The sequence below is a fragment of the Sinocyclocheilus rhinocerous genome, unplaced genomic scaffold, assembly GCF_001515625.1.
Source record: "Sinocyclocheilus rhinocerous isolate Xijiao unplaced genomic scaffold, SAMN03320098_v1.1 scaffold115, whole genome shotgun sequence".
NCBI classification, from domain to species: Eukaryota; Metazoa; Chordata; class Actinopteri; order Cypriniformes; family Cyprinidae; genus Sinocyclocheilus; species Sinocyclocheilus rhinocerous.
In genome coordinates this window covers 2,648,931-2,674,579 of record NW_015650001.1, presented here as the reverse complement: position 1 = coordinate 2,674,579, position 25,649 = coordinate 2,648,931, and the positions used below count along the sequence as shown (strand labels likewise).

General features: G+C 40.2%; 2 protein-coding genes across 7 annotated transcripts in view; one reads left to right on the top strand and one right to left on the bottom strand.

Annotated features, from left to right (window-relative positions):
• The window catches only part of LOC107711258 (nuclear receptor subfamily 5 group A member 2-like), a 5,070-nt gene extending 3,586 nt beyond the window's left edge, over positions 1-1,484 (top strand). The window contains exons 5-7 of the mRNA XM_016516219.1: positions 559-678; positions 964-1,111; positions 1,184-1,484. Of these exons, the coding sequence (XP_016371705.1) occupies positions 559-678; positions 964-1,111; positions 1,184-1,431 (516 nt within the window). The 3' untranslated portion in view covers positions 1,432-1,484. The remainder of the gene's footprint in view (positions 1-558; positions 679-963; positions 1,112-1,183) is intronic.
• Positions 1,485-2,712: 1,228 nt separating this feature from the next.
• Positions 2,713-25,649, bottom strand: part of LOC107711256 (calmodulin-regulated spectrin-associated protein 3-like) — a 39,499-nt gene continuing 16,562 nt past the window's right edge. Inside the window, exons 1-17 of one of the 6 annotated variants that reach the window (XM_016516217.1) lie at positions 17,258-17,374; positions 15,364-15,405; positions 14,944-15,084; positions 13,069-13,155; positions 11,481-11,619; positions 11,250-11,389; positions 10,797-10,890; positions 10,615-10,660; positions 10,349-10,413; positions 10,089-10,161; positions 7,958-10,001; positions 7,756-7,880; positions 5,989-6,272; positions 5,802-5,895; positions 5,604-5,716; positions 5,171-5,289; positions 2,713-5,036 (exon numbers count right to left, since the gene is read on the bottom strand). In XM_016516217.1, coding sequence (XP_016371703.1) covers positions 4,734-5,036; positions 5,171-5,289; positions 5,604-5,716; positions 5,802-5,895; positions 5,989-6,272; positions 7,756-7,880; positions 7,958-10,001; positions 10,089-10,161; positions 10,349-10,413; positions 10,615-10,660; positions 10,797-10,890; positions 11,250-11,389; positions 11,481-11,619; positions 13,069-13,155; positions 14,944-15,084; positions 15,364-15,405; positions 17,258-17,347 — 3,999 coding nt within the window. In that variant the 5' untranslated portion in view covers positions 17,348-17,374 and the 3' untranslated portion in view covers positions 2,713-4,733. Of the gene's footprint in view, positions 5,037-5,170; positions 5,290-5,603; positions 5,717-5,801; positions 5,896-5,988; positions 6,273-7,755; positions 7,881-7,957; positions 10,002-10,088; positions 10,162-10,348; positions 10,414-10,614; positions 10,661-10,796; positions 10,891-11,249; positions 11,390-11,480; positions 11,620-13,068; positions 13,156-14,943; positions 15,085-15,363; positions 15,406-17,257; positions 17,375-24,012; positions 24,279-25,649 lie in introns of those variants that run through there. The other 5 variants (XM_016516213.1, XM_016516215.1, XM_016516214.1 and 2 more) reach the window with 5 other exon arrangements.

Here is a 25,649-nt window from a genome sequence, read left to right as displayed (position 1 = left end):
ATATCATGTTAATCAGCAGCACAGCACATGAGTGAGAATAACGCGATATCTGTCTTTGATCTCGTTGGTATCTGTTCACTTCGAGAGGGCAGAACTGTCCGTCTTGACTGCGCTTATTTCACTCCTCCCCTCACTGCAGCTGCCTACTCTCGCCTACATTTCAGGCGAGGCGAGGCGCATCTCAAACAAGCCTATTGATTAGCTTGTTCAGGCTTGGGTTTAGGGCTTGTTCAGGATCAGGGTTGGAGCTAAACCCTGCAGGACAGTGGCCCTCCAGGACCGAAGCTGCCCATCTCTGCTTTTCAAGGACCAAAAGTCAGGGGTTCTTAACTCTGGCACTCAAGGTCCACTTTCCTGCACAGTTTAGCTCCAACCCTAATCAAATGCACCTAAACAAGCTAATCAGGGTCTTTGGGATTACTAGAAAGTTACTGGCAAGCGAGTTTGATGAAGGTTGGAGCTAAACTCTGCAGAAAAGTGAACCTTGAGGGTCAGAGTTGAGAACCCCTGGTCTAAGTTGTCCAATGCTGCATAACTAGAGTACCTGATCTCATACAGGTAGAGGATCAAATGGTGTTACTGCAGAGCTGCTGGAGTGAGCTTCTTGTCCTGGATCACTTATGCAGGCAGGTGGCTTATGGGCGAGATGGCAGCATCTGTCTTATTACTGGACAGCAGGTAAGAACACCTCTATCACTAAACCAGCATTTCCCTACTCTGTTCCTGGAGGCACATCAACAGGTCACATTTTGGATGTCTCCCTTATCTGGCCCATCTATTTCAGTCTCTACTAATATGCTGTTGAGCTGAATCCGGTGGTATGAATTAGAAAGAGTTGGAAAATTTGTACCATTGGTGTGCCTCCAGGAACAGGGCTGGGCAACGCTGCACTTCACCATAGTTACAGTTTAATGACTGTTTAGGAGTCTTTGCATTTTCTTTGACTTGCCTTTATTGTACCAGATTGAGGTATCGACCATCCTCAGTCAGGCCGGAGCAACTCTCAGTAGTTTGGTGTCCAGAGCCCAGGACCTTGTCTCCAAGCTTAGGTCACTACAACTAGACAGAGAGGAGTTTGTGTGTCTCAAATATTTGGTTCTCTTCAATCCAGGTGGGTTTCTTTTTTCTTTTAATCTGAACATGTCCTGTTGGACCAGAGTTGTAAGGGCCATGTGTTTTGCAGATGTTAAATCAGTACAGGATCAAAGGCAGGTAGAACAAACTCAAGAGCGTGTAAACAGGGCTTTGATGGACCACACTATGCAAACCCACCCAGGTCACTCTGACAAGTTTGGACAGCTGCTGCTCCGTCTGCCAGAGGTGCGCAGCATCAGCCTACAGGTGGAGGAATACCTGTATCAGCGCCACCTGCTGGGAGATCTGCCTTGCAACTCATTGCTGACTGAAATGCTTCATGCTAAGCACACATGAGACACAATCAAAATAAAGCTTGTTATTGGAAATGCTTTCATATATTTGGTGTCTAATAATTTTGAGCTCTGAACAAATCTAGTTGTCATTGTTGGCTGGCACTACGTACTAGTTAACAACAGGACATAGAAACAAAAAGTAGTTTTGGGTATTGTGAGTATATGAGATGTAAAGCTTGCTAAAGAAGCTGAGGGTAAAGGTGATGGATTAGCCAAGCATGTCTCCAGACCTAAACCCTATTGAGCCTCTCATGGTCTCTAACATCCACCAGCTCCGTGATGTCATCATGGAGGAGTGGAAGAGGACTCCAGTGGCAACCTGTGAAGCTCTGGTGAACTCCATGCCCAAGAGGGTTAAGGCAGTGCTGGAAAATAATGGTGGCCACACAAAATATTGACACTTTGGGCCCAATTTGGACATTTTCACTTAGGGGTGTACTCACTTTTGTGGCCAGCGGTTTAGACATTAATGGCTGTGTGTTGAGTTATTTTGAGGGGACAGCAAATTTACACTGTTATACAAGCTGTACACTCACTACTTTACATTGTAGCAAAGTGTCATTTCTTCAGTGTTGTCACATGAAAAGATATAATAAAATATTTACAAAAATGTGAGGGGTGTACTCACTTCTGTGAGATACTGTATATCCTTACAGTAATGGATCACATCCAGTCAAAAATGCAAGTGTTAAAAAACTGCCATTCGTAGAAGAAATAACTGTCTAACCTCTCTATATCACAGTCACATAAGCTCATCACATTTTGTGTTTGTATCAGTTTGAGTTTCCAATTAAAGTGTCTGTATACGTAGATTTCTATGGTCTGATATCATCTGTCTAGAATGCAGTTATAGAAGGTTGAAGATTATGAAGCCCATCAAGAACATGTCCAGGTCATATTTCACTTCCAAAAAAAAAAAAATTGCCTAATAGAAATGAACATTTTTCATGACAAATAAAAACCAGAATTACTTCGTGTTACAACTTCTTACTTCTAGTAAAAAGACTCTACTGAAGAATTATTATATGGTTTTTTGTTTATTTTTACATTTTATTTGGGGGTAAAATATGACCGGGACGGTTAACATTCACCTACATGTTCAAAGATGCACTTTTAGAGTGGGAATAATATGAACACAACAAAAAACAGAGAGATGGACATGTAAAAATTCTAAATTTAAAAGTAAAAACTAAAATGTTTACAAAATGGCAACAAAAGCTGATATAACGTATGTAACTTGTAGAACTTAAGTAAAATCAGTGACAATGAGAAATAACTGGGATTATTTAAAAATGATTTTATTTTTCTAATCCTGTCACATGGGATTGATCCATAATCAAAGAATTTGGGAGAAAACAATCTACCAACATGAACATGGAAACCGTAAAAGAAAAATACAAAACATTAATGTGCTTTCTGAAATGAACGAGTGAATCACCACATTTGCCAGTACATAAATAATAAAATTGGAAACTAAACAGAAACCTCTAGCTCATCCTTACCCAATAAATAAGGTTAAAACCTTAGGTGACCTAACATTCTACAGAATTGCACAGAATCCAGTTACATTACACCATCATGTTTCACCCAACAAACACATGCAACCTACACACAAATACACATCTCCCATTCATTTGACACAGAAACATATCATCCAATCATTTCAAAAATGATTTTTTTTTTTGGCTCTTTACAAAAATATGTACATCTTTACAGCAAATCTGTGAAGTACTTCATCTGATTCTCTGAAGACAGGAAAGGGTGGCCTGACTTAATCAGTTGTTTTAGTGCTTTGATAAAGAGAAACAGACTAAACGCCCCTTTTATACAAAAAGACAACTTCAAGCCATCCAAGAAACGAATAAGGCCAAGTTAGACAGTTTGGAGACTATTCATAGATCATAGTAATAGAAACAACATAATAACCATTTAAGGCTGCAGACACCAGGGCTGCTCATCTGCCTTTTAGCATTTGTTTTATATCACTTTCGGTTGGTGTTCACTATTGGTATATCACTATGAGCTGCTGCATGTCGGGGTGTAAGTATGCATTACACCAAACAGGACTACTTGTTCATTCAGCTCTGGGTACATAAGTGAGAGTTAATATCAGATTTGTCTTTATTGTTTCTCACCATCTGTCTCATTCTGTCCCCGGTCCCGCTCACACACTCATTCACACCAGCACATCCAGCTCTAGTAGTGAAGCAGCAGGGTAGCTTATTCATTGCTTACAAATCGCCACAATATACAAATCATTGTCAAAAATGAAAGAATCAGCAATAAACAGCATTCAAATATACAGTATATTAAATCAGCCTTGATTTTTTTTTCTTACATTATTTTTCCAGTTACAGCTAAACGGAGTAAAAAGGCTTCCTTCATTTTTGGAGTATCATTAATGGAAATCAACTGCATGGTCTGGCATCTTTTCACTTTTTCATTCATTCTTAATTAAAGCAAATGCGAAGGAAAATATCTGAGTCTTTAACATGCTCTCCTGAGGTCCAAAACCTTGAGTGATCCAGTTAGATTAGGTCCGAAGCATTAAGAAAGTAAACATCCAGATGTCTACGACTGACTTTAGGAAGGCCAAGCGATAGGGCGGTTTGATCAGAGAGCAAGACAGACTCGAAATGGACAGCAGCATGGGACTTTTTCGCATGACGTGACAAAGGAGAGTGGCTGCGCCCCCTTGTAATTCAGTTCTACATTCAGTCCCTTAAGACTGAGAAGCTGATGACGATAAACAAGACGATAAGAAGGCCTGTGTTGGTTTGTGCCCTACATTCATCAAAGAGCAAAGATTCGATTTCATCTGGGGCATCCTTTACATGTCAATGGATCCAGTTCAGTGAGTAAAAGAGGGAAGGAGCTGGAAGATAGTAACATTTCTAAGGATCTTTTTCTGGAGGACATTCATTTTACTTGAAAGATGAGACTGGAAAGTTGCATCTAAAATGCCAAGGATACATTTTGTACAATCTTAGAAAACCAATCAGGCCCCTTTCTTGGAAATATGACTTGTGTTCACTTGAGTTACCTTAAGAAAATGGCAATAGGGATTTCTGAATAGATCTTTGTAACTTGACTTGTAGTTACACAGAGAGGTTTTGCACAGTCACCCGCCATGAACTTCTGAGGGCACTTTCTTTTAGGATTTTCTGTATTAGGGCCTCTTTTCAGTTATCCCACTCCTTCTCCAGGCATGCACTCCACTGTGCCCCGCTACTCTGGCGGAGTGGGGACAGAAACCCAGGGTGACGTGGCCAGCTCAGGCATAGTTGGCATTTCCAGCAGGCTTTATTTTGGGGTCCCGAGCTTCTTTGGAGTTCCCGGGCGCTTGCGCTCCCATAGGTGGTTGGGAATGGTGAAGGCATCCACGCTCATGGACATGGTCTTGGACGGGATGACCGTGAACTGCTTGCGGTCAGAGCTGTACTTGTAGATCGACTCCACCATAGTGGGACTGATAACACGCGGCCCAATACCTGTGAGCCTAACCATCTCCTCCGTCTCGGGGTTCATGGTGTAAACCGCCCGGAACTGACAGCTGGCATCCCGGAACAGGATGAGGAAATGGTTCGCAGAGCTTTTCTCCATTTCCTTTCGCAGACAAGAAATAAATACAAATGAACGGAACAGACCATTACATCATGCATTCAAATGCCCCATGCAAATATGTGTTGAGTCATGAGAGCCCGGACTGTACTAGATAGGCTGACTGACAGGTCACTCACCTCTACAATCTTGTTTTTCTGTGGTTCGTTGACCTTGCCTGCCAAACAACAGCGAGAGATGGCATTATTGATAATGAACTTATTGGACTTGAAGCTTGGCTCCTTGTAGAGTTTCGGTCCTGAAACGGAAGTGCAAAAATGCATGTCATTGTTTAAAAGTCAAAGTTTTTGATCACATAACCAAATGTAAACAATCTTAAAATAGCTTGATTTTCTGCAAATGGTACTTGCCCATGCAAAATTTGCAAACCACAATGCTAAGACATTGCTAGATGGTTACTAGGTTGTTCAATGTCCATCTCAAAAGTGTGTCCAACGAGTAGTTCACCAAATTTAATACCTGAGGTTGTTTAAATAATTAACCCCAATTTGAGCAAATGCCTTAGCAAGCACCACTAACTAAACTGCAAATCATGTAATTTTTATAGTTTACCAGTGTATTCTGGTATGGAAGCTGGGGATGAAATAGTAGATGTATTTTCCCAGTCTCCATTCTGTGCAGCAAGACGGCCTGGAGATAGCAGTCTGGATGGTGAATGAGAACGACTGTGGGAAAAAATAAATATTTAGAGATGAGGTCACAATAAAGAGCAGATGTTTTATCAGACAAACAAATACAGATTAGATTTACCTTGGAGATTTTCTGACAGTTAGCGTTCCATTGTCATTGGCCATGGAGGACAGATTCATTGTTGAATGGGAGTAAACTTTATTTAGTCTAGAACCTGAGAGAGAAAAGAGTTGACAAATCACATATAGCTTTCTAACTGTGATTATCAATGGAAAGAAAATAAGCTTCTGGATGATCAATGACTTACCCATAAACCCTTTGGCAGGGCTGCGAGAGAGGTCGGAGTCATCTCTGAACACTGTTTTGGGCCTCTGCTTCTTGACGCCTCTTACTGTAGTAGGTTTCTGGCGGAGAACTTTATCTAGATCCTCCATTATTTTTAGCTGATGTCGCCGTTCATACTCCTGGCGGGTGAAGTCTCCACGCCGCTGAGGAGTGCCCTCTGGTGGAGGGGTGCGTGGAGGCGGAGGGGTAGAAGGAGTTCGGGGCCTCTCCTCTCCTCTGCGAGGCTCATCCACTGAAGATGACCTACTGTAACATTTATAGACAGCACTGATAAAGCTCACAATGTCCAAAAGGTAATAGGGATTAACATAAGTTGAAGTGCATTAGATGGCATATAAAAAAAAAACTTGCAACCACCCACAGTTACTGGCCAGGAAATTTCTAAGCAGTTGCCAAGGTGTTCTGAGTGGTTTTCCATGTGCTACGATGCAGTTGCAAGAAGTGGGTGGTTGCTAGGTAGTAACAAGTTAAAAAGACCCCACAACCAAGTCTGATGATGATTTTCGGCTTTCAGTTTCAACAAAACCCTTGTATGAAAACACTTGGAGATAATAAAGGACTTAAAGGGTTAGTTCACCCAAAAATGAAAATTCTGTCATTAATTACTCACACTTATGTCGTTATAAACCCGTAAGACCTTCGTTCATCTTCGGAACACAAATTAAGATATTTTAGATGAATTCTGAGAGCTCTCCGACCGTCCCATAGACAGCAATGTAATTACCACGATCAAGGTCCAGAAACGTAGCAAGGATCCATGTGACATCAGGGGTTCAACCGTAATTTTACGAAGCTACGAGAATACTTTTTGTACGCAAAGAAAACAAAAATAACGACTTTATTCAACAATTCGTCTCCTCCGCGTCACCCTGGTGTCATTTTTGGAGAAAATCCACTGAGAGATCGGTAAAATAATCCATGTGACATCAGGGGTTCAACCGTAATTTTACGAAGCTACGAGAATACTTTTTGTACGAAAAGAAAACAAAAATAACGACTTTATTCAACAATTCGTCTCCTCTGCGTCACCCTGGTGCCATTTTGGAGAGTATCCACTGAACGTAAACAGCGTATGCTGTTCTGTGTCAGCTGCGCCACGCACCATACGCTTTCTACATTGTTTACGCTTTGATTTGAACAAAAACAACGTATCCGTGTGGTGCGGCTGACACAGAACAGCATACGCTGTTTACGTTCAGTGGATACTCTCCAAAATGGCACCAGGGTGACGCAGAGGAGATGAATTGTTGAATAAAGTCGTTACTTTTGTTTTCTCTGCGTACAAAAAGTATTCTCGTAGCTTCATAAAATTACGGTTGAACCCCTGATGTCACATGGATTATTTTACCGATCTCCTTGCTACGTTTCTGGACCTTGATCGTGGTAATTACATTGCTGTCTATGGGAGGGTCAGACAGCTCTCAGAATTCATCAAAAATATCTTAATTTGTGTTCCGAAGATGAACGGAGGTCTTACGGGTTTAGAATGATACGAGGGTGAGTAATTAATCACAGAATTTTCATTTTTGGGTGAACAATCCCTTTAAGGGACTTGTTTCAGCACTGTTTTGGCACTTATCCACATTTGGCTCAGACCCCTCCTTCAATGAAAGGTTAACTGCTAATAAAGTGAAATTACACATTATCTCTCAATATGTCTAAAGATTTGCGCCATCATTCATACTTATTCATAGCTGTCACTTTTCACAGCTTTGTTGGTAAGCCTTACCTTGCCTCCCTCTCTCTTTCTTGTTCCTGTCTTCGCCTCTTCATCTCCTCTGCTCTCTTTTGTTGTTTCTCAAGTAATGCAGCTCTTCTCCTCTCCATCTCATCCTCAGGTCGAGCTTCATCCTGCTAGAGAGTTTCAGACAGTTAAATAAAGGCTACAAAGGCTAAATGTCTCCAAGTTTAGCATGTGATTCTCCCCTAACCTTGAAGAAGAATCCAAGTCCACCCCTAGTTTCTGGCTCCGTTTGGTCGCTCATTGAATCTGAGAAGATATCCTGGCTCTGATCGGCTTCTTCACCCTCTAATGCTTTGAGAGACGACAGTGAGATCTCGATAAGGCTGTTGCGCTTGCCATTGAAAGCAGCTACAGGAATGTCACTCTCAAAGGAGCACTCAGAAGGAGCTCCTGAGCTGCTGCCACCACCCTGGCGCTCCTTTCGGGGCAGAACCTGTGAAGATCCGCTATCCAGTTCCATACTGAAGATTGTATGGTCCTCACTGGAGCTGGTGTCTGAGAAGTTGTCCTCTGGTCTAGCCAGGGACGAAGCTGAGCGGGACTCACTCTGACTGGAGGTACCTATGCTGAAAGAGGATGAGTTCTGATCCCTGTATTGCCACGGGGACACTCTTCGCAAATGAGGAAGGTTGTCCACACTTTGAGGGGGAGTTATAACTCTTGTGGAAACAGGAGTCTTGAGCTCTGCAGGCCGAGGGTGGTGATGCAGTTTGGGGCTCTTTGGAGGTGCAGACTGTGCCCTACGGTGGGATGCAGGTGATTTGGGGGGAGCGGTGTGACTTGCAATCTTGCGAGATGGGGAAGGAGAAGAGGAGGCAGAGGGCAGGTCACGAGTGGACTCCCTTGACAAACGAGAAGGTGCAGTTATTGAGGGTTTGGAGCTGGGTGGGATGACCCAAGCCTGATTGTTAGGAGCTGCCTTCTTCTTCATCAGCTGGTTCTGCTGCTCCGAGAGGCGCTGCATATCGCTTTGGAGAGAATTGAGAGCAGCACTTAGTTTAGACACAGCGTTGTTGTAATCTCCCAGAGGAGCCGTGCCTTTTCCTCCAGGAACTCCTACTCCAGCCTTTTCTTTCTCTACTGGATTGTCCTGTTGGACAGAGGGCTTGATATTCCCCTCTTCTTCTACTGAGGGGCCCTTTTTCAACTGTTCCTCCTCTTGCTGCTCCTCGCTCTCCAAGCGTGCCAGATTCTCCTCTAGCGCCAAACGGCTGAGGTCATCTTCCACAGAGGAGGTACCAACCTCCCCTTGACGTCCTTCCTCGCCATCCCCATCCTCCTGCTCCTTCTTTAACTGCAGGAAGGCAGTTTTTCCCAGCCGTTGCCGGTGTTTGGCAAAGATGGCCTCTATACGCTTCTTCTGAGCCTCAATAGCCTTCCGCTTCTCCTCAAGCCTCGCCCCCAGCTCTGACATTTCAGTGCTGAGAGCAGGACTCTTACTGGGACTCTCCTCTGATTTCTTGGCCCATGTAGTCATCTGTGAGGCCTGTGGTTCATTGGGCTGTACTTGTTCTGGAACAAGTTTCTTTTTCCGTTCGGCAAAATTGGTCATCCTAACACCGCTATCCGGTGTCTCTTCACTACGCGGTTGTGTTATGCGAGGGCCCGAGGCGGGTGTGACAGGGGTGGAGTGAGTTTTTGGAAGATCTTCGGAGGCATCTGAATCCACACTTCCACCTCTTAATACGGAGTCGTCATCTCTGGATCCCTCTGAGGGGTGTCTGGTGCAGCTGGGCTCTGACGGGACTCCTGAGGATCGGTGGTAGAGCATTCCTGAGCGGGATGGGGCTGAAGAGCTGAGAGTTACTGGGCTGCCATTAAGTCTAGCAGTTGCTGAATCATCTGGTGAATGCAGGTAGAAACCATCAGGTGCCCCGTCCGGGTGAAGGCGAGGCTCCATCTTCTCTTCGTTGTGGATGATCTGCAGTGCCTCTTCAATGGTTGGTAGCTCTCCTGTTACACTATCATCAATGCCGTTCTCTTCAGCCAGCATCGGACGAGTTCGAGTGGCCCAAGAAGCTCTTTGAGGGCCATTAGGCCCAGGAGCTTTACTAAGCAAGTGGCTGAGGTCCTCTGGGGGTGTGTATGGGACATGTGTCATGGATTGACCAGCAGGGTTAAGATTGTCCGAACTGACAGACCGAGTTATTACAGGGTTCCCCATCACAATATCCACATCACTGTCCAGTCCAAAAGGAATACTAAAGGACACAGCAGAGGACATGGGACGGCTGAAGAGCAATCAAGAAAAAAAAGATTAATTCCCCCAAAAGTATTAATAAGAAAAGAAAAATGCATAAAACACTGAAGTACCTTACCTAAGTGGTTTCTTAGTCCACATTCTTCCCGCTGCCTCTACATGAGACATTGAGGTAGACTGAGTTAGAGATCCTGATCATAGAGACAACACAAACACACACATGACTGGATGACACATACAACATGCAAACACAGACCATGTGATTGTTCCTTTATGCGAACAAGAATAAACACAGTGTTTACATACATTACAAAGAATGGAACAAACAAATAATGGCAAATGATGACTCAGGACAGAGTAACAGCACATTTTCTTCACCTGTTGCTGCAGTCACAGGGGAAGAGATGGGCAGGAAAGGCTTTTTGAAGATAGATGGAGAACCACTGGCACATAAAAGACAAGTAAATCATGGTAAGCTTCGGCCTTGATTTTATAAAGGCTCATTTAAGTGATCATTTAAAAAAAAAAACTGAAAATTTGCTTTGGTATAATTTTGTGCGTTCTTGGCAGCAACTCTGACAGTTTATAATTTCAAATTATATATATGGCTTTTATACAACCAAATGCCAAAAATTCAGTTGTACCTGTTGCTGGACCCGCTGTTGCCATTGCTGGTCCTTCCAGATGTTTCTACAAGAATAAAAAAAGTACTTCATCTTACACATCCCTTTTTAACAGACTGTCACTGAAGAAATCTAAAAAGGAACATACAAATTTACAAATCTACAGGAAAATAAACTATTCATTCATCAAGACATGCACTTACCAGTCAGCTCAGAGTCCTGCAGGGGCTGAACAAACTCTGGCTTTGAGACCTCAAACCAATACAAGAGCTCTGCCAGAAAGTTCAGTATGTTTGTCTAGAAAGAGAAAAACGCACTACATATAAAATACCATAGTATGTTCCATTGTACTCTATTATTAAAAATCATCCCATTATAATCATGTGAAGTGAATCCACAGTTGATGTTTCTTCAGCACTTATTGTTACTGAACGGTGTAAAGACTAATCTTAAGGTGTCTAATTCGCCATAGCAATGAAAAAAATGCTACATTGTACAAGCCTATGGCCCCATTTTTGGTGCACTGGCCTACTGCATACTTAGAAGCATATTTTAACATAACCAACACAGTACATAATCTGACCTTGTTTTACTAACTGTACTACACTATACAGACTCCCTCTCCTCTTCATGTTTTAATTTAGGTTTCTATATACCTTTAATTCTGCTGGGCTGTATAGCATATCCTCCAACGCTAGAGGGCAGCAGCTCTTCAAACAGCTGTCACAGAACTCCCGAATCAGCTGTAGGTTGTACAGGCTGTCAGCCACAGACATGGAGTCCTTCATACATACATCTAATAGGACAAAAAAATTTAATCAATGTCTTACACATCTACGAAATACACCCCTATATGCTACGGATTCAGATTTGAAATGTGACCATACCCTCTAATCTCAGTAGACCAGGACAGTAATGGTGAATAACTGCAGCAATAGCACATCCGTTTGAGAGATCCTTCACTTCATTCACCACAGGAAAATAGGGTTTGAGCTTAGACTGCATCCTGTCCTTCCTGTACCGGATCTGAACAAGAAAAATAGTGTGTTGAACTGCAATATTGGATTAAGTGCTATGTTGCTTGTTACTCTATATTGTTATTGTGAAACTGTTAATTTTTCATCGACAGGGAATTTTGTGCAAATGCAAAAATAGAGATGGAAACATATACATATCAAAGAAACAAACACCAAATGAAAAATGCATACAAAAGACAACCAGATGGCAATAAATGTCCAAGAGAGGAAAAAAAACCAGCCACAAAAACAAAAAGAATCCATGCAAGCAGTGCATGAAGACAAAATGCAGTAAAAGCGAATGAGACATAAGTTGAGGAACAGCAAGGACATTGTTAACGGGAAGTGGGACAGCAAACACTCAAGAGACTTAGTCTTCAACAGTTCAGAGCAATGAACAGAGGCAGCTGTGTGAACAGCCAACACCTGATACATCAGTAGAGACCTTTTCCACTTGATACACACAACATGCACTAGGAGATAAGTGCACTAATAACACAGACACACTATATTATTCACTTAACCACCATAGACTATGGTTTAATTTACATGCCATGTTTATTTCTGGCTTATTTTTTGTAATGCAAATGATGATGTAGGATGTTGAGACAACTGACACTACTCCTCTAATGGAAGAAGTGTTCTCAGAACACTGCAATACTAAACAATACTGTCTTTGACTTCAATTTTGGTTCACCCAGAGGATATATCTAAATCTAAGTCATGTCCCTCAAGAAATCCATGTAACTTTTAAATGTAGAATCTACAGTGCCAGAACAAGGACTTGATGCAATGAAACTACAACTACATCTCTCAAAAACAGCAGTGCAATGTTGAGCATACATATGTGCCATGATAAGATACACAGGCTATCAACAAAAAGCTGCATCTTTACTTTTTATTTTCTATTACTATAAACTCCACACAATTCTACAGGTATACTGCAAGTCATTGACAATATTATTATACTTAATATTTAATCTAATAGATGCATAAATGTCCATGATATGAGGTGGAGGACTCTAAAATTGAGACATGATTTAGATTAATTGCCCAAACAGGGTCAAAGGAATCAAATTCCATCTATGTAACCTGGACTGCCAGCAGGGGGCGAAAGAGGACAGATTTATATGGGTTTAGGACAGGAAAATGGAGGAAAGAAGGTGGAATGGAAGACAAGAGAAAGACTTACAGGAACAAGTTTCCAGTACCAGCGGGTGGGACACTGTCAGAAAGAAGTGAAGGAATATGAGAGGAGAGAGGTAGAAGGGGAAGTGAGGAGGAGGAAGAGGATAGGTATTTAGACAGCAAAGTAGACCTTGAGGAAAAAGATAGTGCTGCTAAGGAAAATGAGTGACTGTTTGTGTAGAGGTGTAGGGGTCAAGTTATCGTACACATGTGCCCTTTGAGCTTTTCGTGAGCAAGTCTGTATGTTTGTTTGTTTATGAGTGTTTCTTACCGAAGGTTGAACAGGCTCTGGTTCAGTACTAGGCTGAGATGCGTCATTTTGTGTACCTTCTGTTTGTTCCTTCAGTTTTTGATTCAGCTACACAAAAGAGAAACAAAAAAACACCTTATGACAATGACATCAAAGTAAAAATTTAGTTGTAGTAGTCTACATGACTTTATTTGTTGAAGCACACACCCAGAGCATCTTTTGTGACGGTGTTCCACAGGGTTCTATTTTAGGGCCAGTAATATTATATATTAGAGGTTAGTTAGTACATGTAAACAGGGAAGTGTAAGGTATAGTTCACCCAAGAATGAAAATTTAGTCTAATAATTTAATCTTCATGTTCCAAACTTGCTTGATTTTCTTTTCTCCATAGAACACATAGAACATTCAAGGTGCTTTCCCATTTAAAGTGGGATTGGGACAGAACTCTCAAGCTCCAAAAAAGACAAAACGCACTTTAAAAACATAATAAAAGTAGCCCATATGACTATCAAGGCTCGCCCTTCCTTGATTTGCGTTGTTCACTAGCTTGTAGGGGTAAAACGGATCGTATTTGATAATTAAAAAATTGCCGATTAAAAAATTCAAGCGTTTTAAACCATTCACGTGCATTCGGAGCTGCGCGCACTCATGCAAAGCGCGCACAGAGAGCCGCGTTTCAGACAATGTGCGTACACAGAATTGATTCCTCTTTTGCGTATCCTTGCATCAGTATTCTCGTAAACATAGTTGACTCATTCACAAAGCTAAAATCAGACCATTCTGTTTTTGCTTCAAATTTCGAAATTATAAAATCTAATTGCAATCTAAATAACACGTATTTAGCATCTTAGTTTGGATCGTGATTAAAATGCAGTGGTTGCCTCTGATTTTAAATGGAAAAAGCACAGCCAAAGCCTTAGTTTGTTTATATGAAGAGATCTATTTTATTTGTATTATTTATTTTATTTGGGATTTGTTTAAAAATTTCAAGTTAGTTATATTATTTGACACATTTAAATTTCACAAAGAAATGTGCAGCATTTTGTTGGAGAAATAATAAAAGGACACCTTTTCATTTATAATTTGTCTTAAATCTCATTTTGTTAAAAAGAAAAATTGTGAGAAAACTGTATTGTGAAATCAGTATTGTGAATCGTATCGCATCGCATCATGAGTTGAGTGAATTGTTACATCCCTATATGCTACTAGTTTTTGCTGTGGTATCAAAGTATTCTGTTATTTAAATAATTATTTATTATTATTATTTATATTAACCATATTTTTTTTTGCTCATCTGCAAAATTATCCGATCTGTTACTCAAAATCTGATATGATAATGCAATATGATCCGAGCCGTGGGTTTTGTGATCCGTTGCACCCCTACTCTCTTGACTTGTTATTTGAAGAAAAAAAGCAATCACTGAAGTTTTTAAATCATGCTCATTTGTCCGCAGTGAAGTTCAGCCAATGTCTTTTTAAAAATTTTATTCGGGTTACTTAAATTAATTTTGGGCTACCAAAATCTGAAGAATGTCTGCCCAAAGGGCTGCCAGCGATTTTGAAATTTTGCGAGCCCTGACTATGTTCCAAGTTTTCTGAAGCAATGTGATAGCTTTATGCGAGAAACAGACTGAAATTTTAAGTTATTCATAGATAATGTTACCCATCATAAAAGTACTTGGAATATTGCAGATTATGTTAAGCATCATACAAAATCATACAGGTTTGGAACAAGTGAGTGAGTAAATGATGAAGTAAACTGTTATAGCGACATTTTTACTACTCTTTTAAACATTGTAAATTATTCTTTTTAGTTAGATTTATGAGTTATGAGAGTTTATAAGAGTTATTTGAGCTCCAAGAAACTGTGTTGCTTAAGTTCATTAGAAGACTCACCGTGTTAACCCAGCAAAGCAGGACTCTGTCCCAGGTTGCATCTGTACCAAACAGCTCCGATCCGCCGCTCGCCAAGACTGTGCTCACCGTCTCCATGGCACCCACTGCCATTAAGTCATCCATCAACTCCAAGTGGGCACTCTGTACCAATCAGAGGAAAACAAACAGGACTGTCTGAGCATAGAGAAAACCCAGCTGTTATTTCGAACACTGACCTAATGCGCCTAATGTAATAACACCATCTAGTAACATTCAGAACAGCATCAGAAAGCAAGGCCTTTCTAATGCCACAGGACTGAAGATTCTTTATTGAAGAAGAATGTTTGGTTTTCTGCATAAGTGTGCGTGACACTGCAAGAGAGATACAGTATACAGAGTAAAAGACTCAGAGCAAAGGAAAAATAATGTGCCATGACTTACATGCATATGCATTGTTCTGCTGCGTAGTGCATCCTTGAAGCACTGTGCAATCAAGCAGCAAGACATGAATCAATATTATTCAATACTGACTTCCTGCAGTTTCTTTTCTCTTTTTAAGTGTTGCAGCAGTATTGTTTCCCTCCCTCCTCTTCTCTCCCTCTCTCAATGATATATTGCAGTATGACTCATGTGTGACAGACTCCAGGATACAGGGCAGTGCTGCAGAACAGCTCAATGGGGACTGCAATTCCAAACCCCCAGCATGATTCCACATTTGTGTTGCAGACAGTATGTGTTTGTGTGTGTGTGTGTGCTGGGGTTTCTGAGCACATCGGATACCAATGAGTGTGTGCAAAGAATACTCACAACAAAATGGTATTTTGGTACCAAACTGTTGTTAAAATTCAATTGTAATTATGTCAAAATGTAAAATTATTTTAAACTAGCATACATTGTGAATTCATGCACATGCTCAAAGAAGATCATCTGCGTGTCTGTATCTTAGTCAAAATGGCCATTTGGCAAGGTAAGGTTACATTAACACACATTAAAAAAGTGTGCTCATTTGCATATCTGTTTTCCGGTGGTAGCTCATTTGCATCAAGAATTGTGGCACTGTTATTGGTATTGACTACTGATGTTTTGGTATTGTTTCACCACTACTCACAAACCCATCTTTCTTATCCAACAACATCATCCCAGACGCTGTAACAGAAATTATATCCTACAGAGGACACAGATGACCACCAGATGGCGCCGACGCTGATGGCTGCCTCCGTGGCGTGCTCCCCACGGGGTCATTTAGGGGCTTTGAGTTCTTTGTAGCAGGCTGTTCTCTCAGCCAATTAGTCATAGCAGGGAAGAATATCAACTCTAGCTGGAGGGGAGAGAGAAAGGCTAGTAATTGTCAATTTATATATTTTTATTCCTTATTTACTTGTTCTATTTTTTATTATCTGTGTTTTTTGTTCTGTCACTGTCATTCTGTTACACTGTGGAAGCTTCTGTCACGAAAACAAATTCCTCGTATGTGTAAACATACCTGGCAATAAAGCTCATTCTGATTCTGATTCTGATCTCAGTCCATTACAGTGAGGCAGCTCACACCCCAAGCCCATTAAAAACAACCCAACCACAATATCATGGAGTCATGGAGAGCACCTTAGCTGCGATAAGAGGGTTAAGCCATTAACTACTTTCTGCACTTCAACCAGGGGACGTTTACTACCTGCAGCCCAAACCACCGAGAGTGTCAGTGTAGTCAATAGCAATTTACATCTAATGTTCAGGTGAACTGCATGAAAATAGTTTGGGTCATTTTTTTTTTTTTTTAAATAATAATGCAAAAGTATAAATAATTTATACTGAATTTAATAAAAATACAGTAACGTTTTTGCATTACAGTAAAAATGATAAATTTGAATGTCCCAAAGCTTAATTTTAATGTGAATTTTCATTAGGCTATAGGCTACAAAAACCAAAATGTAATCTTGATTTTGGATAAAAATATAACCCAGACTGTGTGACACTCACTAACACAGCAACACAATGGGAACACAAGGTCACTATAGTGGTTCTGCGGGGGACATTTGAATCGATATGAGGGTAAACACTTCTTCCATAGTCAAAATCAGTAAACACAGTAAAGAAAGGACATTTTTCAAGGACAAAACTAACAGATTTCCTTTTGGTTTATGACTAAGACAAACATGGCCAAAGACAATCATTCACTATCAGCTGGAGCAATGCCAGACATTTTCAGAGGGGTTCTTTTCATGTTTTTTTAAGACAAAAACAAAAGACAATAGAACAAAAATCAATAGAACACACGCAGCCTTCCACATGTTTCCAGTCGTGTTATTCATAGCTGTTTTGTGAACATGAATGTCCTCACCTGACTGTCTTCACTGCCTTCCGTATTGGCCATACTCAGCCTGCTATAATCATTAACTTTCAAACAGTCAAACAGGTCAGAGGGACACATTCCCTTATGCGGCCCGCCTCTCTACCACACACGGCTAATGCTAATCTGTCCCAACCAGTGTCTGCCCCCTTACATGCAGCTTTCATCCTTTGCAAGCAGCCAGTAATGCGTTTATCCTGTTCAGTACAGTGACACACTTGAACGGCGGTGTCTTTCCGAGCGTGAACTGAAGTGCTGACCTCTGCAGAGAGCCGAGGGAGGAGCAGCTCTGTCAGAAAGCATTTATACCTCAGCTTCCAGTGACTCAGGGGCCCGTGTTCGTGAGGATAAGCCACAGTGGGAGGGTTTCAACCGATCTCTGTGCCGCTTTAAGAACAGATGTTCTGGTGCAAAGCGAAACGGGATGAAAACATAAACGTTGCACTTAGTGGCAATAAAAGTGTCAGAGATAATTTTTACAGTAAATGCATAAATTAGCAACAGTGTGGTCGAGTATACATCAAACAACGTGTAACAAATGCCCATGAGCTTTTCTTAATATGGAAGCAATAAGCAAAGAGAGTACAGATGGGAAGAAAGACAAAAAGAGTAACAATTAAATATCTTGTCTACAATACAAAAAAAAAAAACATTTGGGGTCAGTATGATTTTTTTTTTAACCCTCATGTTGTGTTCCGGTCATTTTGACATGGAGAGGATTTTCTGAAAATTTTAATGGTATCGCAATGGAATAAAACTTTCTGACTTTCTGGCTTACACAGGGTATAACAACTTTTTTTTGTTTTGTTATGCTACATTATTACTACAAATATTTGATTAAATCTTTTTATAAGATTGTTCTCTTTTGAATAGGACAGGCTTTATGTTTCTTTTTGGAACTGATTAATCGTAGGACTCCCTGATCTGAGCTTATGCTCAGTTTTTGAGTAAACTTTGCCAAAATTATCCACAAATAATGCTTTTTATATTATAATGAGAGATTTATAAGCTATATTTAAAGGCCAGTCATTTTTGACCAGGAACACCAAATTGGGTAAAGGATTTTCAGCACAGCTTGGAATAAAATTATTTTGCATTACATTGATCAAAAGTGACAGCACAGACACTTTTAATTTTATAAAATATTTCTATTTCAAATGCTGTATTTGGGAACTTTCTAGTCATCAAAAAATGCTGAATGTATTTCCAATGAAAAAAAAAAGTATTAGTTTCCACAAAAATATTAAGCAACTCTTTTCAACATTAATCAACATTGCAAATCAGCACATAATAAATTACACTTCAAAATGTACTCAAATAGAAAACATTTGTTTTAAATTGTAATAATATTTCACAATTTTAATGTTTTTACATCAAATAAATGCAGCCTTGGTAAGCAAAAGATTTTAAAAAATAAAATGAGAAACATTTTTCAAAAATCTTACAGACCGCAAACCTTTGAATGGAAACGTATATATTTATTTTGGCAAATTTGACCATGCTTACAGCTGAAAATAAGAGTGCACTAAAGCCCCGTTTAACAAAACAAAACAAAAAATCCACAGATTTCTGCCCAAAATAAGTGCAAAAATAATTTTGTGTCTGATCGGTAAGAAACTACTGCAGAGGTCACAAGCTCTGCTCTGTTATACGGTATAGTAATTATACAGAGAGTAGGGGAGAGCAGTTCACGACAAAAGAGAGGAATGAAAGCGAGAGGAGACGGGAGGGGGGCTTGGATTTCCCGTCCCGACACTCCCGGACTCGCTAAGCCGAATCACAAGTTTCCTAATGAGAGGGGAGCAGGTCCAACACTGGAACACAGAGCACAACCGGCCTGCCAAATCACCATAACAACCAGTATGACCCACAATGCACCTCACCACAGCTTAGAGCACACAGATGAAGCTGGAAATCCTGAGGTAACACAACAGCTAGTCAGAATGACATTCTGCCGTCACCACAAACCCAGGCAGTCCTGTGACAACCGCCAAAATACTCCACTGGCAGGACAAAGGCAAAACAAAGTTCAGTGTGGTTATTATAACTGTGTGGGGAAAACAGATGCTTATCTCTAACCCCCAGCCCTCAGTGTGCCACAGACAGGAGCATAAGAGGGCCAGGGGCGCAGCAGGGGGTGATTTACAGAAAACCCTGCAGCCCTGGACCTTATGAACTCATTCTCCAAAGCACATGCATATAAACACACACACTGTACACTGAAAACATTTCTAATATGAAAATCAGTTGTGTTTGTTATTAATAAAACCAAGCAGCAGAGCACAAAGCAGTGCTTAAATACAGCTCCTTGAGTCTCACAGCTGTACAGGAACTTCAGGAAGTAGACGGCAATAATCTGACTTCCAAATTCCCGTTTAGTTCTGGTTATACAAACTCCAGCCATTTATTACAATTTCCTCCAGAATATCTTAAAGCAGCACTATGTAACTTTTTTCTGTGTTCAAAATTTGCAAAATGTATATAATGAGTACATCATGAATTCATCTTCCAAACCGCGTTTTTGTCTTATTCCGCATCACTACGGTACACTTATAATAAGTACTTATATTTGGACTATTGTAGCCTGGTCAGCTCGTCACCGCTGCGGAGTAACACATACCTGCGTGAATCGCCATAGACATAAACTTAGAGAAGTAGCTCCGGTTGGAATGTTCTTCCGCGGGATGTGTGCAGTTCTGTTTATTAACCGCTAGAGCGCCAAAAGTGCTGCTTTAAACAAACAAAACAACAACAGCAGCAACCTGAGTCTCTCATGGAACTACATGCATGCAGCTCACAGGAAGCCCTTGACAGCACTGCAGAATTAATAATACTACACAAAAATAGACATACAGATTATAAATCGATGAATCAGTGAGCAATTTGTGAGACACTTTATTTCCTTGCTCAATAAAATAAAATAAAATAAGCTAAAATAAAATACAAATCCTAAGTAATATAGCAGAGTTGGCATGTCTAGTTGTTAATATTCAGATGTATGATGATTGAGTCTGGATCACAGATTATCACTTGACAGCATTGCAGAGTAAATAATACACAAAAAAGGAAGCACAGATTATAAATTAAAGCATCTGTGAGGAATTTTTGAGACATCTTGCATCCTTTTTAATATATTAAAATAAGATCAAATAAACTTAAAATAAGATTAAAGACAAGATTAAAATACATTTAAAAATAAGATTAAATATAAAGATTAAAAATAATGAAATAAAGTAACAAAATACACCTCTCAGATCAGTTGAACGGTTAATATTATTGTTAACAGTGAATATTGTTAATATTCAGGTGTATGATAATTCGGAGTCTGGGTCACAGATTATCACCTGATTGTATTGTAGATGGACGCACAGATTATAAATCAATGCATCTGTGAGCATTTTGTGAGACACCTTGCTTCCTTTTTCAATGAAATGAAATGAAATAGACGTCTCAGATCAGTTGAACAGAACTGAAATGTGGCATGTCTGGTTGTTAATATTCAGCTGGATGATGACGTCGAGTCTGGATCACAGATTATCACTAATCTTCACAGATCTTTATACTCTATGGGGGCTGGGCTCTGCTCCGCATCCGAGTGGAAAATGTCAAACCTGCAGAGATGTGGACAGCTAACCAGGAAGGTCACAGCAATGTGTCTCCAGATGTTCCTTCATTCAGAAGGAATAATATCTTCCCTGTTCCACATAGAGTGGAAGACACAAAGTGCTTTGCATCATGAAGTCAAACGTATTTGTATAGCGCTTTATACAATACAGGCTGTTTCACAGAAAAAAATAGACAGCAAAGTAAGTGTAGCAAATTTCATCAGTTTCATCAATTATAGCTGTAAAGCAGCTCTACAGAAAACAATATTGTCATTATTCAGCTCAATTTAGCTCACTGTTGATTAAATTTAGTTCAATAACAGTGTCAATGTTGCAAAGTTCATCAATTATGAAATGATCAGATAGTAACACCATGGGACTATGGTATACTATGGTATTATCATGGTGCATGTCCAAAAAAGAATTTAATACATCAAGTGTAAGTACATCAAGTTTTAGTTGTCACACTTTCGGTGCAGGAAGTATGCCAAATTTTGATGCATATTCATTGCTAAAACAGACTACAGCTCCAAAGCTGTTACTGGCCTTGTTTCAGACTGCTGCATCTCCATCCTAATTCTACATCATGACCCACTTTCATCACGCTGCTACAGAAGCCAGCCAGCCAGCCGCCCCCACAGCCAGGCCTGGGAAGCACACCATGAGCAGCCAGACAGCACCAGATGAGCTCGCCGAGCACATCATGACACCAGCAGCCGGAGTCCCAGACAGAGACAGCAGAGCTGAACATTCACCTGCCACAGGCACCACACTCTATCATGCATCCTCAGAGGAGTCAGCAATCATCAGAGATGGCTCTGTTGGAGAACTGACACTGGAACAAATACACAGAATTTAAATTGGGTATAATGGGGGCGAGACAAAGCAAGAAATGGGTCACTGCGGAGAATGTAAAAAAAAAAAAAAAAAAGACATACGGCTTGTAGGGCTGTTAACAGGGTCCAAAATTATCTCTTTGCCAGATTTGTCAAAGGGTACAGCTTTTTTAAGGTCTTGCAAGTTCATCGACACAACCACTGTTGTTATAATCAATTTATCTGTGAGCTCTGTGAGCAATACATGGGACACCTTGTTTCTTTAAGAAAAAAAAACTGTTACTTTAGTATCATTATAGTTTTACATTTTGAATCACTTTTTATTTTTATATTTTCCATTTTTATAATACAATAATTTCCATTTTCCATTATTTTATAATATTATTTATTTAATAATTTAATTCTAGTTAAAAAACTAGTTAGTTTTAGTAATTTTGTTTGCTGTTTTAGTCAGTTTTATTAGTTTTTATAAAATATATTATAAATATAATATATTTCAATAATTATAATATAATATAATATAATATATAGATTATTATTATTATTTCTCTAATCATGACTTATTTATATTCGACAACACTGACGTCTATCACCTACAGTAGTACGTTTTGGTTAAATCCTGGTAAGAGGAACTCTACAGTTAAATGTAAAAAGCTCTGGGCCCAAGGAGAATCAAACACTCCATTAGTGTCCATTAAAGTCCTTCCTGCTGTGAGAAGGACCCTCTCTGACAGGGAGGAAAGTGCTACATCAGTACAGGGTCTACTGTCTTTTGTCTGGTTATTGTTTTAAGGCCTGATCCCTCGACCCTGCCACTATTTGTCAGCCCCTGCATTGTCTCTCCGTCCACCCCAGTGAGCCTGGGCTTAGCATGCGGTTTTTCAATAACTGTCCTGTCCCTTACAACTGGATCTACTCAGGGGATTGCTGGAGAGGGGGAGCTGCTTTATATGCTATAATCCCTGGAATCCAAGCATAAACAGGAGCCGCCCCTCCCCAAAACCCGCTTTACCTCCAGAAACCATCCCCCAGTGCTGCAGTGAAACCATCCACATGTGTCCTAATCCAAAGAAGGTCAATTGATTGTGACTTTTGGCAGGATATCCCTTTGATCTGAGCTGCTGGACTACAATGAGACATCTAAGCTCAATAAATCATAGATACATCACTTGTGTCCCAAAACCTACTAAGGTTCCTGCATAGACAATATTTTTTGCCATCATGGGCAGTTCCTGATACAAATTCTAGATATGGCCAAAGAAGACTACAGACATACCAACCCAGTGCATTCAGATATTACTATGAATGGGAGAAAGTGACGAAATATAGGAGTCAGGAATAAGTCCTGGCTCCAAACTAAAAGAGCCAATCGCCAAATGGTCAAGTCTTCGGCTGGACCATCCTAAAATATGAGGCTTTTTAAAGGGGTCATATGATTACGTTTCAGAAAGGCGGGGCATAGAGGAGAAACAATAATGTACAGTATGTGGAAAATAATGTGTTTTTTTAACCTTAAACCGCATAAACACATTTCATTACACCAAATACACAAAATAATGTTCTTTTTAGCAACATTATATGGCCCCTTTAATGCTAATTTAAGCATTAGAAACAACATTTATGGGACATTTCATGTCAGATTTTGTTGCTGAGATGAGTTTGGCAATACGTTTTTGAGATTTCAGGATTTCTGAAAAGGGTGTCCGAAATAGCTGCCAAATATGGCTGTCGAGAGAATAGACTTTCCTAGACAGGGACTTCCTTGGCCTTCTAGAATACCTAATTTAGGCTAAAATATATGGCAGGATCACGTGTTCTTCATGGACTGCATGAAATTTCATGAAATTTTCCAATTATCCAAGATGGTAAACAGCTTTAGAAAACATCAATAATGAAGTAAATTTTCATTGGCTATTTAAAAGATTTCACTCAATATGTATTTGTACTACACGTAGTGTTTAGAGTTTAAAGGGGTCATATGATGCTTTTTTAAAGATCATTATTTTGTGTATTTGGTGTAACAGAATATGTTGACATGCTAGTCTTAACTTTGATAAAGAATATCTCTTTGGTTTTGAGACTTTAGTCTTTGCAACTTCAGGGATCTTATCTATGCACAATCAACTTGTAACACTCCAAAGAGAAAGGAAAACTTGAAATCGCATCATATGACCCCTAAGGGGTCATATGATGCGATTTCAAGAGGGGTCATATGATGCGATTTCAAGTTTTCAAGAAAAAAACATCGTCTTATATTCGGGACAATACGGTAATTCAATGTGCTGACACCGCTCATACAATTTACCATTTTGATGGGCTTCTGCCGGAGCTCAGCCTCTGTCACGGGGGCATTCTGGTCTTTGGGTGCCAAGACCTTCCTGCCCAGGACCTGTAGGAGTGCTGGGATGTCTTTGGGGGGCCCCTTGGCCCCCGGGCTTCCACCCAGCAGAAGGCCATACGTGCGACAGTAGAGCTCAGGGGACAGCAGGAGGCGCGTGACAGGAGGCTTCAGGTGCTCTTGCTCATACTGATCACAGTAGAACGGGTCCCGCAGCTCCACTGGAACATTCTCTGCAGGCGAAAGAGAGAGAGAGAGAAATAGGACGTGTTCAGAGTGAAATACTCACACACTGCATACTGTATATACTGTATAGTGTGTATTTTTTGTACTGTGTGTAGAACAATATGCAACGTCAAACATGCTAAACGCTATCATAAAAGTGCTGATTGGTCAGTCCAGTGTTCACACAAGCTAAAATACTCAAGGTAGTAACAGTTATCACACAAAGGACATGTTCACTGAGATACTTGTTAACATCACTGCCCAGCACCTCTAGTGTACATGTTAAAGACTACAACTACTAGTGAAAGAATGGCATTCAAATTAATATTGCTTAATAAAATTAGGTTAATTAAAACAATTAAAACTATGGATAATAATAATGAATATTATGCATCATGAAACAATTGCTAAGAGCTTTGAAAGAAAGTAGAGTCCTTAATTTTTATTATTACAGTAACCCTTGTTTAAAAGTACTGAAGCACTTGAGGTTGTATTAATTAAGTATTGGACATTTATGTGACAATGGTTACATTTGTGAAAAGCATCTAGTTCTCTTTTTAAAAATCAATGTAATTTACTTTTTCTTTGTGACTTAATCACAAAAAATGTGAAAGACATCATGATTGTGGTTGATGATTGTTTTGCTTCAAATTAATTAGCAATTGTCTGCAACTTTTCTGCATTTTTACAGGCCATTTCATGACAGACACATATGTCACATTCCAAAAAAAAAAAGTAAAATTCAACTTAGGGGAAAAAAGACTATATATATACACAACCAAAAAAATCCAGAAAAAACACTTTGAGTCCTGTCACTTTAAGAAGTTACTCCTAATGTCAGCTCGTTAGGTGTATAAGACATCTGTCCACACAATCTGTATCTTCCATTCCAACCTCTCCCACCACCATGGGCAAGACCAAAGTGCTGTCAAAGGATGTCAAAGACAAGATTGTAGATCTGCACGAGGCTGGAATGGGCTACTAGACCATCAGCAAGAAGCTTGGTGAGAAGGAGACAACTGTTGGTGCTATTATTCATAAATGAAAGAAATACAAAACAACCATCAATCGGCCTCGGTCTGGAGCTCCGTGCAAGATCTCGCCTCATGAGGTAAGGATGATCATGAGAAAGGTGAGGGATCAGCCCAGAACTACACGGGAGGAGCTTGTTAATGATCTTAAGGCAGTAGGGACCACAGTCACCAAGCAAAACACTAGTAACACACTACGCTGCAATGGACTGAAATTCTGCAGCACCCGCAAGGTCCCCCTGCTCAAGAAGGCACATGTACAGGCCCGTTAAAGTTTGCCAAAGAACATCTAAATGATTCAGAGAAGGCTTGGGAGAAAGTGCTGTGGTCAGATGAGACCAAAATTGA